Raw genomic sequence first — 15,285 nt, 5'->3', positions numbered from 1 at the left:
ATAAGCAATTATTGCAAGGTTTTAGGATGCAAGGTTAACATGCAAACATCAATCGCTTTCCGATATATCAGCAATGAACAAGTGGAATTTGAAATTAAAAAACATAATACCATTCACATTAGCACCCCTCAAAAATGAAATCCTTAGGTATAAATCTAACAAAATAAGGACAAGATCTATATGAGGAGAACGACAAAATTCTGATGAATGAAATCAAAGAACTAGATGGAGAGATATTCCATGTTCATAGACAGGAAGACGCAGTGTTGTCAAGATGTCAGTTCTTTCCCACTTGATCAACAGATTCACTGCAATCCCAATCAAAATCGCGGCAAGTTATTTTTTGGACACTGACAAACTGATTGTAAAGTTTATACAGACCCAGAATAGCCAACTCAATATAGAAGGAGAAGAACAAAGTCGGAGGAACGGCCCTACCTAAATTCAAGGCTTACTATAAAGCTACAGGAATCAAGACAGTGGGATTTGTGAAAGAACAGACAGATAGATGGATGGAACAGAATGGAGAGCCCAGAAATAGTCATCAATATAGTCAACTGATCTTTGACAAAGGAGCAAAGGCGAAATAACAGAGCAAAGAGAGTCTCTTCAACCAATGGCGCTGGAACAACTGGACATCCACACGCAAAAAAAAAAAAGAATCTAGAAACAGACCTTATAACTAAACCAAAATGGATCACAGACATAAACGTAAAACCTACGACTATAAAACTCCTAGAAGATGACGTAGGAGAAAACCCAGATGACCTTGGATACGGCGATGACTTTTCAGATGCAACAGCAAGAACACGGGGCGTAAAAGAAATAATTGATAAGACGGACTTCATTAAAATAAAAAACTTTTGCTTGGTGAAAGACGCTGTCAAGAGAATGAGAAGACAAGCCACAGACTGGGGAGACATATTTGCAAAACTTTGATATCATCTGATAAAGGACTGTGATCCAAAATATACAAAGAACTCTTAAACTCAACAATAAGAAAATAGACAACCCAACTGAAAAATGGGGCAAAGAATGTAACAGACAAAGATACAGAGATGGAAAAAAAAGGCACAGGGAAAGATGCTCCACATCACATGTCATCAGGGAAATGCAAATTAAAACAACCGTGAGATACCACTACACAACTATTAGAACGGCCAAAATCCAGAACACTGACAACACCAAAAGCCGGTGAGGACATGGAGCAACAGGAATGCTCATTCATTGCTGGCGGGAATGCAACATGGTACAGCCATGCTGTAAGACAGTGTGGTGGCGTCTTACAAAACGAAACACACATTCTTACCATACGATCCAGCGATTGCGCCCCTTGGTATTTATCCAAAGGAGCTGAAAACTTATGTCTACACAAAACCCTGCCCACATGTGTTTACAGCAGGTTTATTCATAATGGCAAACCTGGAGGCAACCAATATGACCTGCAGTAGGTGAATGGGGAAAATAAGCTGTGGTACCTCCAGGCATTGAGATATTATTCAGTGCTCGAAAGAAATGAGCAAGGAAGCCATGAGAAGACACACAGGAACCTTAAATGCATGTTAGTAAGTGAAAGACGCCAGTCTGAAAAGGCTCCAGACTGTATGACGCCAACTATGACATTCTGGAAAAGACAAAACGTGGACACAGGACAATGACCAGTGGCTTCCGGGGGTCCGAGGGGAGGGAGGATGACCAGATGGAACACACGGACGTTTAGGGCAGTGAAAGTATTCTGGATGATCTATAGTGGTGGATACATGTCATCATCCATTGGTCCAAACCCACAGGCTGTCCAACACCAAGAGCAAAGCCTGATGTAAGCCGTGGGCTTTAGGTGGCTAGGACGCATCAGTGCGGGTCCATCAGTCGTAACAAATGTCCCACTCTGGTGGGGGGACGTTGATAATGCGGGAGGCTGTGCACGTGTGGGGATGGAGGGGCAATGGGAAATCTCTTTACTCTCTGCTCAATTTTGCTGCAAACTAAAACAACTCTAAAAAAATGAATGTTTTTTAAAAAAGGACTAAAAGCTGTGAGGTGATGCTGGTGGCGACGTGAGGGCAGAGGTCCAGCTCGTCTGGACGTTTGGGGTGGGGGAGTGGCAGCAGCGTGGGACACTGGGGTGGGGATGCTGGCAGTCACCGGCGGTCAGGCCCTGGAGCTGCCTCTGTGTGGGGGGAGGGTCCGAGTCCACTGACCCGCCCTGTCTGTCCCCACCTAAGGGCTCAGCTGTCCCAAGACCTGGGGGCCAAGATTCTGCCTTTGCCGATGAGGCTGGGAGAGACTCACAGGTTCCAGAGAAGGAGGGATGTGCTGTGTCCCCCACTCCCCTCGGCCCCACCTTAAGGATGCCAGTCCGTGCTTGGACCCAGGATGCTTGCACAGATGTTCTAGGAGGACGGGGCGAGCCAGAGATGGGAGCGGGAATGATGGAGGCTGAGGCGGGCAGGCGAGGGTACCTTGGAGACAGCCCAGCAGCCCGAAGACCCAGCCCCGCAGGGCCGTCTGCGTCTGCCGCCCGCCCACCGTGGGGTCGTCCGCCCACAGGCTCAGCCAGTAGCCGCGGCAGAAGGAGGCCACTTGCTGGCAGAGGAAGAGGAAAAGCGCGTAGAGGCAGAGTGGGGTGCCCACGGCCCGGAGGTAGGTCAGGTACATGGCGGCCTTCACCTGGAGCACACACAGGGGAGATGCAGGCGGGCAGAGAGGGCCCGGGGGCGGGGCAGGGCCAGGTGAGGCTCCCCAAACCCGCCAACGGGGAAGACGGAGCCACCAGGGAGACCTCACAGGTCCTCTCAGCCCCTCCCACCTGGGGCACCATCCCCCCTACTGGCCCAGCTGACCTCAGGACCCCCTTCCTCTGGGGGACCCCCAGGACGCCCAGGAGCCTTCATGGCTGTGGCACTTTCCTGCTTTGGAGTGATTTATTGAACACCTACTACGGGACAGGCATGTGTCTCTACCCTCACGATAATGCCCACCTGACAGATAAGGAAACTGAGGCACAGAGAGGTTAAGCCACTTGCTTAAAATCCGGCTCCTACTAATCTGAAGTTCTCCACACAGCTGCAGCCAGAGGGAACTTCTGAAAACATCGACCTGACCCCACCTTGCTGGCGCTGCCCTGCCATGGCTTTCTCTTGCTCTTGGAAGAAATTCCAGACTTCTAGTCCACCTCCCAGCCTACCCCCTACTCACTATCTGCCAGCCTCGTGGGATTTCTTTCTTTTCTCTGGCACCCTAAACTCCCTTCCACCTCAGAGCCTTTGCACCTGCTGTTCCCTCTGCCCAGAATGTGCTTCCCCCTGCTCTCTCCACGGCTGGTTCCTTCACATCCTTCAGGGCTCAGGTCCAATGCCACCCCTGGAGCATCCTATGCAAGCAGGCCCCCAACCCTCGGTTGGTCTCCATCTCATTGCCCTTCTTTATTTCCTTTATAGCATTTATCATTATCTGATATTACTTTGCTTATTAGCCTAATTGTGTGCTGCCTGTCTCTCCCCACTAGCATGCAACCTCCATGGGGGCAGAGACTTTGCCTGGCACATAATGGGGGCTCTGTAAATATTTGCTGGGTGGCGGAGTGGGTGGAAAGTTGCGTGGGATGATGGGTGGTTGGGCGAATGGAGGAATGAATGGATAGATAGATGAATAAATAAGTGGATCTGTAGGAGGGTGGGCGGATAGGTGAGCGAAAAGATGGATGGAAGGGTGGATGGATGAGTAAATAGATGGGTGGGTGGATGGATGGGTGGGTAGAAGGGTGATGGGTAGATGGATGGATGGGTGGATGGATGGGTGGGTAGATGGATGATGGATAGATGGATGGATGGGTGGATGGATGGGTGGGTAGATGGATGATGGGTGGATGGATGGGTGGGTTGATGGATGAGTAAATAGATGGGTGAGTAGATGGATGGGTGGGTGCATAGGTAGGTAGGCGGATGGGTGAGTAGGATGGACAGGGTGGGTGGAAAAGTGGGTGGATGGATGAATGAATGAGTTGGTAGGTGGGTGGAAGGGTGGGTGGATGGGTGGACACAGTAGCATAGAAGGAAAGAAACAGTACAAGCTTCAGATTCGGACTGACCTAGATTTGAGTCCCAGGTTGGTCGCTGGTTAGCTGTGGGAACACAGACAAGTCTCTGAACTCTTGAGGACCTCAGTTTCTTCATCTCTAAGATGACGCTATCCTCATCTAATTTTAGGGTGGTTGTGAGCATTAAGAAACATGAATCGTCTAGCACCTGACTCGGCACATAGTAGGTGTTCAATAAAGGTGAGTCTCCCCCGCCCCAGTGCTGTATCTGGTGGGAGGTCTTGAGCCCCCGGGAGTGGCAGTGGCAGTGGGTGTGGAGGGGAGGGAGCATCTGGCGGTTACCCTGCCATACCGCACGCTGTCCTCTCCTGTTGGCCGTCCTGCCCCCTCAGGGTTATCTGGGGGAACCCACGTCTGGGCCTCTGAGCTGGTGCTGTCCTTCTCAGGGACTATCTTCCTGGACCTGTCATTTAGAGGTCAAATAAGCACAAATCAGTGTCTCCTTCCATGGGGTGTGTGTGCCCAAGCCTCATGGCCACTGGGAGCCACTGAGCTCTGGGGTACATTCTCCACTCATTCATTTGTTCATTCATTCAACTAACATACTGAGCACCCAGTAGGTGCGGGGCCCACCCCCTCCCTCGGTGGCGCCCAGCTAGACGCTGTCTGTTATCTCAGAGTCGAGCACTCCTGTCCTTCCAAAGCCATTTCACGAAATGAGCTGATTCACCCAACTGTGCAACTTGGTTTTCATTTTGGCCTAAGCTTTACTGCCATTAGCCCCTGCTGTTTACCCTCAAGTTTCTTAGTCCAGCTTGGCAGGATGTTAATTTTGCACAGTTCAGACGTTGAAGACTTCTGGAATGTTCCTTTCCTCTGTGGCTGAGTGGGCCGACTTAACCCTAAATGTGAACTGCCATCTGCTAACCGTGCAATCAGGGGCAGCTGACTTACCCTCTCTGTGCCTCAGTTTCCTCAGCTGTAAAATGGGGATAATCTATGTGTGTCTGTCTATCTATCATCTATCCATCCATCAGTTATCAATCTATCACCTATCTATATATTCATTCATCTATCTCTTTTTCGCTATCTCTTTATCAATCAAATCACTTATCTATCCATCCATCAATCTATCATCTATCTACCAACCAATCTGTCATCTATCCTTCCACCAATCATTTATCTATCTATATCTATCTATCTACCAAGCAACCTATCATTTATCCATCCATCATTTATCATCCTGTCATCTATCTGGATCTATCTATCTACATTTATCTATCATCTATCCATATATTCATCTATCTATATCTATTTGTCTCTCTATCATCTATATATCCATCATCTGTCAATCAATCATCTATCAATCTATCCATCCATCATCTTTCTATCTATCTATCCATCCATTTCCATCTATCTCTCTCTCTATCTCCATATCTGTCTATCTGATCTTACTTAGGGTTCTTGTGCGCTGTGAGGACGAGTGGGACAGTGCAGTGGGTGGCCCGGGAGTGCTCTGGGTGGCTAGCTGGGACGGGGAGGGGCTGTGTCCAACCTCATCTTCCCCCCAGGCACCGACACCCCTCGATGTCCCCCTGCTCTCTCCCAACAGCTGGCACTTAGGCTCACGCTGCCTGGTGCCCAGTGGTCTGTTGTTTTCTGTTTTACAAGGTCACGTTCCGAAACAAGGGAGAGCACCGTGTGGCCGGGTCCCTCTACTGCGGACAGCCCCACAGTGAGTCCAGCTGTGGCCTGGCTGGAGGGGGCTAGAGAGAAGGGGACAGGGGGCCTCCTCCGGGCGATGCCCCCCACCACGTGCTCTCAGCAGCCCCAAGTGACGCCATGTGTGTAGACTCAAGCACTGTGCATGGCAATCCTGTCCAAGCGTGAATGACAGGGCCAGGCATGGTCATTAACAACTACAGAAAGGACTTTTCTTGGGACCCAGCCCTGCCCCACTGAGCAATGAGACCATCTGACAAACATTAAGGCACTCATCACATTTGAGGGCAAACTGGTCATTCTGTGAACAGGACATCTGGGGGCTTAACCAATTTGGCCATTTGATTGTCAAATAGTTGCTGGTGAATTTCCCGCAGCTGAGTCCCCTGGTGGGTATCGGGCAGGGACTGAATGCATAACAGTTTCGGCTGCCCCCTGCCTGCCTGAGATGCAGGTGACCAGTAGCCCTGCTGCAGCCTCAGCAAGGGCCCTCCCTGTGCTCAGCACCACGGCGAACTCACCTCTCTGGTCCACCCACAGGCCTCCTGCCTCCAGGGGAGCCTCTGGGATGCTCACCACCGCTCACAGGCTCTGTTTCTGCAAAGTCAAGGGTGTCTCGTCACAACGGGGGTCAGTACCTCAGGGTCGGGTTGCTGGCTTTGCCACCCACCGGCTGGAAGGCCTTAACTCATCTGAGCATCCCCTTCCTCTGATCTGCCTCCCGCAACCTCTCCCAATCCTCCCCGGGTTCTTCCAGGAACATTATTCATTCGTTCATTCACTCACTCATTCATTCATTCAGCAAATATAATCGAGTATCTGCTATGAACTTGGGGCTGGAAAACATCAGTAAACACCGTACAAAATCAAGATGCTCCGGGTTCCCCCGACAGCCTCGCATGAGCAGTTCACTGTACCCAGAATGTTCTTTCTGGCTAACTCCCACCCCACCTCGAATGTCCTCTCCCCGAGGAAGGACCTGCCCCGTGACCACCCCCCAGGCTGGGTGGTTCCATCTCCAAGCTCCAGGGTGGCCCCCCCGCCGCCCCCGTGAATCAACACTTAGGGTTTTCGGCAGGGAGGGCCAGTGCTCGACAGACGTTTTCAGAAGGGACAAGGGGCACCCGGCCGTGAGTCCTTGCTTTGTCACAGAGGGGCCGTGTACAGGCTGGTGATGAAAACCCACGTGCTCTGGGGCCCCGTGGCTGAGGTTCAAACCCCAGCGGTGCCACTCATAAGCCACGTCACCTCGGGCCAGTTCCCTAACTTCTGGGCCTCAGTTCCTTCCTCTGTAAAATGGGGGTAATTACAGTAGTGACCTCAGGAGGTCACTGTGATAATTAAGTGAGTGAATGTACGTGAGGTGCACGGGCTGATCTTTATCATGCATGTGGGCCAGCTGGGATCGGCAACTCCGCTTCCAGGACACTGTCCTTCTTCCAGGGGGCACTGCCTTCTCTGGATGCTCAGCGGCCCTCGCTGGCATGTCGGGGCCTCCTGGCCTCTAGGCACCAAATGGCCATCTCGCTCAGTCTCTTAGCAGTTAGGAGCAGAGACTCTGGAACTGAATGCACCCAAGTTCTAATCTTGTGACCTCGGGCAAATTATTTAACTCTGTTGCCGGAGTTTGCTCATCTGTAAAATGGCAGCAATAATCATATGTGTCTCATGGGGTGTTGTGAAGATCAAAGGAAACAGTGTATGTTCATCAAAGCTCTTAGCACAGCCCCTGGCTTGTGGTCGGTGCCACTGGCTCCTATGAAGGGGATGGTGGCCTCTTGGGAGAGCCGGCCGCCTCCAGGCCTGGGCCTGCAGGGAGTGTAGCCGGAGCGCTCCACTCATGCCACTGGGACCCTCGGAGCCTTCTCTCCGTGGATGGCAGAGGCAGGCACAGAGACCCAGCAAAGCCCAGTCACTACCTCCTTCTCCTCCAGCTCCTGGGTGTCTGGCTCGATCCAGAAGACACACCAGGGCCCCCTTCCTGCGCAGAAGCTCCTGGTAGGAACCCATCTCTGCAATGGCGCCGTCTTCCAGCACCACGATCCAGTCGGCCTCGGGCAGGACGTGGAGCGCGTGGGTCACGAGGATGCGTGTCTGGGCAGGAAGGGGTGGAAGTCACACTCGTGTGCTTGACCGGTCTTCCAGAACTGGGGGAGGGGCGGGCAGGGTCCCTGGGCTCTGAGCAGGGACAGCTCCCCTTCTTGCACTTCCTGAAAACAGCATGTCCCCACAGAGTTATAGAGGGGAGCCTTCAACCTGTGTCTCGAAACCAGAAGACACAGAGGTCACCTGAAACTGGCCGATCACCGGAGGCAGAGCTGGTCATTTAACCACAGATTTGTGAGCAAGAAGTAACTGCTGTTGTGAGCCAGCGAGGTTTGGGGGTCTTTTGTTATGTAGCATTGTCACAGCAAAGCTGACTGTTACAAAGGGGAAAACCGGACTCTCGGAGGGTGGGGTGAGATGGCCTTGGGTTAGGACTGGACCAGAGGACTTTCTTGGTCTCTGCCTTGTGCTCTCTGACACATTTTCCCAAACGCACCGTCCCCTGGAGCAGCCCACTGGGCCCGATGACCTGGTCAAAGACGTGCTGGCCCACGTGGGCATCCAGGGCCGCCAGGGGGTCGTCCAGCAGGTACACAGCGGCCTTCCGGTACACGGCCCGGGCCAGGCTCAGCCGCTGCTTCTGGCCTCCAGAGAGATGCATGCCCTGTGGCCACGAGAGAGGGACAGGGACCCGAGTCTACGGCTGCTGGGTGAAGCCGGTGCGACGGGGGCCACGTCTGCCCCTCAGCGTGAAGTACAGCTCACTGCGCCTGTGCCCCGGGGCCACGTCCCAGCTGTCAACACGTGCTCTCCAGCCAACATCCCCCAGCCTCGCCCTGCTCCCTTCCAGGCAGGCTGCCTGGAGGAGGCGTCTGCATGCCCCACGTCCACTCTCTCTGCCTCCCACTCCCTGGTCCCTCCACCGGAGTTTGGCTTCTGTTCCCATTTCCCCACCAACAGCCTTCCTCAAGGACACCAGTCATTCCTCTGTTAACTGATCCAGTGGGAGGTTTTCAGTCCTTATTTTCATGCATTCATTCATTCACTCATTCCACTCCTATTCACCACATGGCTACTATCTACCAGCAGTGTTCCAGGCTCCGGGGACAGAGCCATGACAAAACTCAGTCCCTGCTCTTGTGGATCTTTCACTTTAACATGGGGAGGGGGTCATCAATAAGCAAACAAGGGAAATACATTGCCCAGTGGAAGGTGCTATGAAGAATAAGGCAGGGGAAGGGTGGAGGGTATGCTGAGGGAGCAGGGTAGCTGTGCTGGCAAAGGCGGGCAAGGAAGGCCACTCCACTAAGGTGACATTTGAGTTGAGACCTGACACAAGTGAGAGGTGCACCTTGTGGACTCCTGAGAAAGAGCCTGACATGCAGAGAGAACAGCAGGTGCAAAGGCCCTGTGGTGGGAGCGTGCTTGGGCGTTCAAGGAACATGGCAGAAATCCACGCGGCTGGAGTGAAGCGGGAAAGGGGGAGCATGATGGGAGATGGGCTCAGAGAGGTAACTGGGGCCTGATCGTGGGGGCCTTGTCAGTGATGGTCAGGGTTTCGGCTTTGACTCTGAGGGAAACGGGAAGACCCTGGAAGATTTGGAGCAGAGGAAGGACGTGGTCAGACCTGTGTTTGAACGGAATCCTTGTAGCTGCTGCGCTGGGATTAGCCTCTCAGGGGTGAGGACGGGAACAAGGAGGGCGGCCAAGGGCTGCTGTGGCCATTTAGGGGGCAGTTGGTGGCTGATGGGACCAGAACATTCTGGTCTGCCTCGAAGGGGGACCTGAGAGGATTTGCTGATAGATTAGATGTGGGTGTAAGAACAGAAGAATCAAGGACCACACCCAGCGTTTGGATCTGAGCTCCGGAAGGATGGAGCATCCATCACGGGGACCGGGCAGGCGGCGGGCGGAGGGGGTTCCAGGGGAGCACATGTTTGGTCTAGGATGTGACACGGCTGGACAGACGGCGAGGGCAGCGGCCGCCCCCTTCCTTGTGAAACACCTTTCCCTCGGCCTCCACGAAGCCACGCCCTCCGCCCTGGAGGCTGGCACAGCCCCTGAGGGCGCACCTCCCTTTCCTGGGCCCTCTCCTCTCCCGAAACCTCCCCCATTTCCTGAACTTTGACCCCTGCATTTCTACTTGATGCCCTAATCCAGGGGTCAGCCACCTTTTTCTGTAAAGGGCCAAAGAGGAACTATCTTAAGCTTTGCAGGGCCCCGCGGTCTCCGTCATAACTGCTCATCTCTGCCCTGGTGCAAAAGCAGCTGTGGGCCACCTGTAAATGACTCGGCACGGCTGTGTCCCAATAAAGCTTTATTTACAAAAACAGAGGGTGGGCCGGGTTTGACCTGCGGGTCGCAGTTTGCCGACCCTGCCTGATCTGTAGCTCCAGACGCATACATCCTGTTTATTGGGCATCTCTGCTCTAACCCTTTGGCGAGGCCCAGAGAGGGGAAGCCATTTGACCAATGTCACCCAGAAAGGCAGGGCAGGGCAGCACAGGATCCCAGGTCCCCTCACCCCGAGTTGTTAGAGAGCCCACCGTTCTCTGCCACGTCTCCGCCTTTGTGTCTATTTTCAACCATTCACTCATTAACAATTATGAGGCACCGACTGTGTGCTTGGCCCTAAGCTGGGCCCTTTTTCTCCCCCATGTCCCTGTCGCCCCGTCTCCCCTTTGTCCCTCCCACACAGGTCAGGGAAGCAAATGGCCCCCCACTGCAATGCCTCCCTGTCCCAAGAAGGCCCCCCAAGGCTCACCTGCTCCCCAATTTGGGTGTGGAGCCCTGCAGGGAAGCTGCCCACGTCCGGCCACAGTGCGCAGGCCTCCAGGACTCTCTCCAGCCACGGCGGGTCCAGCTCCTGCCTGAAGCACACGGTCTCCACCACGGACGTGTTCTGGACCCAGGCCTCCTGGGGCACGTAAGCCACGGGACCCTAAAACATAGGTCGGTCGCTCTGGCCATTGGGAGGCCCACGAGGACGGAGGTGGGAGAGATTCTGGAGGAGGCGGGGGAATTGGGCTTTTGGTGGTGGTGGAAGGAGGGGAGGGTGAAGGGAGAGGAGCTTGGCTGGGACAGTGGGGGGGGGGGCATGGTAGCAGACAGGCAGGGGGTGCGGTCTCACCTTGATGCTCACAGACCCCTCCAGCTTTGACAGTTCCCCGAGGAGGGCAGAGAGCAGGGAGGACTTCCCTGCCCCCACGGGACCCACCACGGCCAGCAGACAGCCCTGGGGCACCGTGAGGTTTATCCTGGCGACACAGCATGGGAATGAGTCCCTGGGTAGAGCCCCGCCCGTGGCTGTGCCCCCTCAGTGTCATTTGACAATGTCTAGAGATATTTTTGGTTGTCACGACTGGGGTGGGTTGCTGCCTGACTCCGGTGGGTAGATACTGAACGTCCTGTTAAATATCCTGCAACGCACAGGACAGCCCCCCAAGGAAGAATTATCCAGCCCAAATGTCGACAGTGTCGAGGCTGAGGAACCTCGAGCTAGGTGTGTTCCTGCCTCAGGACCTTTACACTTGCTGTCCCTACTGCCCAGAAAGCTCTTCTCTCAGACATTTGCAAGGCTCATTCCCTCCCTTCACTATAACCTGTTTAAATGCCAGGCCTTCTCTCACTATACAAGCCAGTCCCTTGACATTGTCCTCTGTCCCCTTACCCTGATTTCTCGTTTGTGCATCCCTCTCACCAGAATGTCAGCCCTAAAGATACAGAGCCCTTGTCTGTTTTCTTCCCTCTATTCCCAGTGCCTCAAGCAGACTCTGGCACATAGCAAGTACTCAATAAATACTACGATGTGGGGGGAATGACAACCAACAGAAACGCCCCAGAGTATTTTCTTTCCCTTCTTAGGGAGTTCTGGGATTGGATGGGGTTTTCAGTCACAAAGGCCCAGCCAAAGAGTGGGGGGCTGGAGATGACAGTGACTTGGGGAGTGAGACAAGAGGGATAGGAGGGGGTGCAGCTGGCAGGGCTGGGCTTCGGGGCTCTTCTTGGCCAGGCCTGCCCTGGCATCAGCTTGGGAGCAAAGGGTGTCCCCTCCCTGATGGGGAAGCTCAGACACCCCGTTCCTCCACCCACAGCAGCTCCTGCCGTCCCAAGGCTCTGTCCGCCAGGGCCAGTCCTGGGGTGTCCCCAGTGGAAACCAGCCCAGGCTAACCCACCCTCCAGCCCCAGGCTGGGAAACCACACTGCAGGAGTTTCTGGCATCTCCCCCCATCAACGGGAAGGCCGTTCTGTACCTGTGCAGGCAGGGCAGGCCTTCCTGGGACCACGCAAAGGTGCCATCGTGCACGCGGATGCAGGTCTCTCCGGACGCTACAGGGCACAAAAGCCAGTTACTCCAGAAGCTGTCGGCCCGCCTCCTCCTCTGACAGACCCCCAGAGGCAGCAGGAAACTCCCCCACATGACATCACGGACCCTATGCTATTAATTGAGCCGCTCCTGAGAGCTGGGGACTCGCTGTCTCCTGGTGGCCCTCAGGACAATCCCGCACAGCCTCACCTGGCAGTGGCAGTGGGGAGTGGATCAGAGACCTGGATGGGAGGAGTAACCGCCTAGGGCCACCCAGCCGGGAGCGGCAGCCCGGGGATTTGAACCTAGCGCCCGGTATGGAACGCCCGGATCACACAGATTCAGTCGAACCAAGCTGTGCCCAGCTGAAAACAGGACAGAGCCTTGAGTAGCCTCAGAGACACCAATTCTGGGTTATTTAAAAGCCTCTGTGCTGACTTCTGTGGGTTTTTTTCTAATAATAGTTATAATAATAACTAAACCTCCTTGAACGCTGACTGTGCTGGGCCCTGCTCTCCGTTCGGTACTTGAACGAACTCATTTCACAACAATCCTGTGCAGAGGTGCTGGAAAGGTCATCACGCCCATTCTCCAGATGGGCACACTGAGGCTCAGGGAGATTAATAGCTTGCCAAGGTCACCAAGCTTGGGGTCGGTGGTGGGGCCAGAATTTGGACCCACGCAGCCCAACATCACAGGCTATGCTTTTAACCGCCATGCCGGTGTTTCCTCTGTAACGGTTCAGTTGATGTCACCAGCCCCGTAGGTGTATGGTTAGAAATAGATGGGCAGAGCGGGGAAGCCCAGAGAATCCGTACTTGACGGGTCTCATCATACGATGGTGCCCGTAATCTCTCCGATTTTACTTTGCCACGCTCATCTCTAGCTGGACTTTCTGCAGGAGGACAACGACCTGGTCTGTTAAAGTGTTCACTGCTGGACACCCCGAGTGGCACACAGTAGGTGCTCAGGGAGTAGTTGCTGCAGGGCGGGCAGAAACAGTAGGCGCTCAATGAGCAGTTGTTCCAGGATGGGCAGAAGGCAGCATCGCGGTGCCAGTTTCCAAGTTATACAGCGAGGGCATGCTCTGCACGTGCCGTCTGGTTGCTGGCAGCCCCCCAGCTGGGATCCTGGCTTTCCAGTGGTGGGCTGGGGGAGCCCCGCTGATCCCCAGATCCCTCCCTGACACACCCCGTCCTGCCGAACTCTGCACTCACAGCATCTGGAGGGACTTGAGTCCACGGCCTCAGCGTCAACTTCTTCCAGGCAGAGGAAGGCCGCCAGACGGTCAAAAGACACCTTCGCCTGGGGAAACCAAAGCCCAGGTTACTCGTGCCCGAAGAGCAAAAAAAGAACTGGGACTTTGCGTGTCAGGTGTCTCAAGATGCTGGGGAAAGCTTCCTGTCTAGCAAGCCCTGCTCATTTACAAGACATTAGCACAAAGCTGTCTAGGTCCCAGAAAAGGACGCACGTGGAGGTGGTGATGATGATGGTGGTGGTGATGATGGTGATGATGATGGTGGTGATAATGGTGGTGGTAAAGATGATGGTGGTGAGGATGATGGTGGTGGTGATGGTGGTGATGATGGTGGTGATGACGGTGGTGGTAAAGATGATGGTGCTGGTGATGATCCTGGTGAGGATGATGGTGGTAGTGATGGTGGTGATGATGGTGGTGGCGATGATGATGGTGATGATGGTGGTGGTGGTGACGATGGTGATGGCAATAATGGTGGTGGTAAAGATGATGGTGGTGGTGAGGATGATGGTGAGGGTGATGGTGGTAGTGATGGTGGTGGTGGTGATGATGATGGTGGTGGTGATAGTGGTGGTGATAATGATGGTGGTATTGATGATGGTGGTGAGGATGATGGTGGTGATGATGGTGGTGATGATAATGATTGTGATGATGGTGGTGAGGATGATGGTGGTAGTGATGGTAGTGGTGATGGTGGTGGCGATGATGATGGTGATGATGGTGGTGGTAATGATGGTGGTGGTGAGGATAATGGGATGATTGTGTTGGTGATGACGGTGGTGATGATGGTGGTGGTAATGATGGTGGTTGTAGTGATGATGGTGGTGAGGATGATGGTGGTAGTGATGGTAGTGGTGAAGACGGTGGTGGTGATGATGGTGGTAATGATGGTGGTGGTGAGGATAATGGGATGATTGTGTTGGTGATGATCGTGGTGGTAATGATGGTGGTGAGGATCGTGGTGAGGATGATGGTGGTGGTGACCTCCCACCTCCTCGCTCCTAATTAGCATAACTGGACCCATCAGGCCACTATCAGGAATGATTCCAAACTTTGTCCACCTGAGGGCACCAGCTCCACTCCCAACCCCAAACCCATCTTTGGTAACGAAAGAGGCGACCATATAAACAGGGATGGTGCAGCTAGGAACAGTGCTCTGAGTTTCATCCCACTGAGGAGGCACAGTATGAACAGAGACAGTAAAGGAAGAGAAACACAATAAAATTGCTTTGAATAAACAGGGAACCGAATGACTTCTGGCACGTGGCATTGCTGGAGCAGTGAGGCTGTGTATTCGAGGATGTTTGCTGGCGTTTTCTAGCTGCCTCCTCTGCCCCACCCGCCTCCTCTGCTGGTGGTGGGTGGACAGAGTCCGGGCACTGCCTGCCCCACTCCTGCAAGGCTCCTCCAAGACGGCTGCCCCTCTCCGCTGCCTCACCTGGACCACGCAGTGGATGGAAAAGGGCAGGAAAGCCTGGGCCTTGTTGAGGATGGTGAGCACTGTGAGGGTCACAAAAGCTTTCTCGGCGTCCATGGCATTCTCCTCGGCCACCAGAGTGTGGACAGCAAACACAACCAGCGCGACCTGAGTGAGACACGTGGGCGGTGACAGTGAGCTGTGAGCGTGGCCGGGGAGGTCCAGGCACAGGGGCCCATGTGGCCAAGGCCGCCATATTGGAATGGGTTCCCCTCCATCCAGATCTCACCCCACATTCTGCTAACCTCTAGTCCTCGTTCCTAGGGCACAAAGCTATGGAAGGCTCTCTTAAAAAACACGAGTGTGTTGACGAGGGGAGTTGTGTGTGTGGCCCTCGTTCTAGGTATCAGAAACTGTTGGTTCTGGCATGCCACACTTTTTCATCTTGGTAGCATTTTTTGTGGTTCTAGACACGGGTGGGACTTGGGGTTGTAGGA

The 15,285-nt window shown here is 54.0% G+C and overlaps 1 protein-coding gene across 3 annotated transcripts in view; it reads right to left on the bottom strand.

The window, feature by feature from the left end:
* The window catches only part of ABCC6 (ATP binding cassette subfamily C member 6), a 59,486-nt gene that overhangs the window by 17,324 nt on the left and 26,877 nt on the right, over positions 1–15,285 (bottom strand). For all 3 annotated transcript variants that reach the window (XM_023616266.2, XM_070230950.1, XM_070230951.1), the window contains 10 exons: positions 14,810–14,956; positions 13,331–13,418; positions 12,061–12,136; positions 10,938–11,064; positions 10,572–10,748; positions 8,304–8,471; positions 7,681–7,855; positions 6,283–6,358; positions 4,382–4,502; positions 2,463–2,670 (listed from right to left, as the gene is read on the bottom strand). In XM_023616266.2, the coding sequence (XP_023472034.2) occupies positions 2,463–2,670; positions 4,382–4,502; positions 6,283–6,358; positions 7,681–7,855; positions 8,304–8,471; positions 10,572–10,748; positions 10,938–11,064; positions 12,061–12,136; positions 13,331–13,418; positions 14,810–14,956 (1,363 nt within the window). The remainder of the gene's footprint in view (positions 1–2,462; positions 2,671–4,381; positions 4,503–6,282; positions 6,359–7,680; positions 7,856–8,303; positions 8,472–10,571; positions 10,749–10,937; positions 11,065–12,060; positions 12,137–13,330; positions 13,419–14,809; positions 14,957–15,285) is intronic.

This window comes from Equus caballus, chromosome 13 (genome assembly GCF_041296265.1).
Source record: "Equus caballus isolate H_3958 breed thoroughbred chromosome 13, TB-T2T, whole genome shotgun sequence".
Classification (NCBI taxonomy): domain Eukaryota; kingdom Metazoa; phylum Chordata; class Mammalia; order Perissodactyla; family Equidae; genus Equus; species Equus caballus.
Note: the sequence above shows the minus strand (reverse complement) of the source record. Positions and strands in the feature narration are given on the sequence as shown.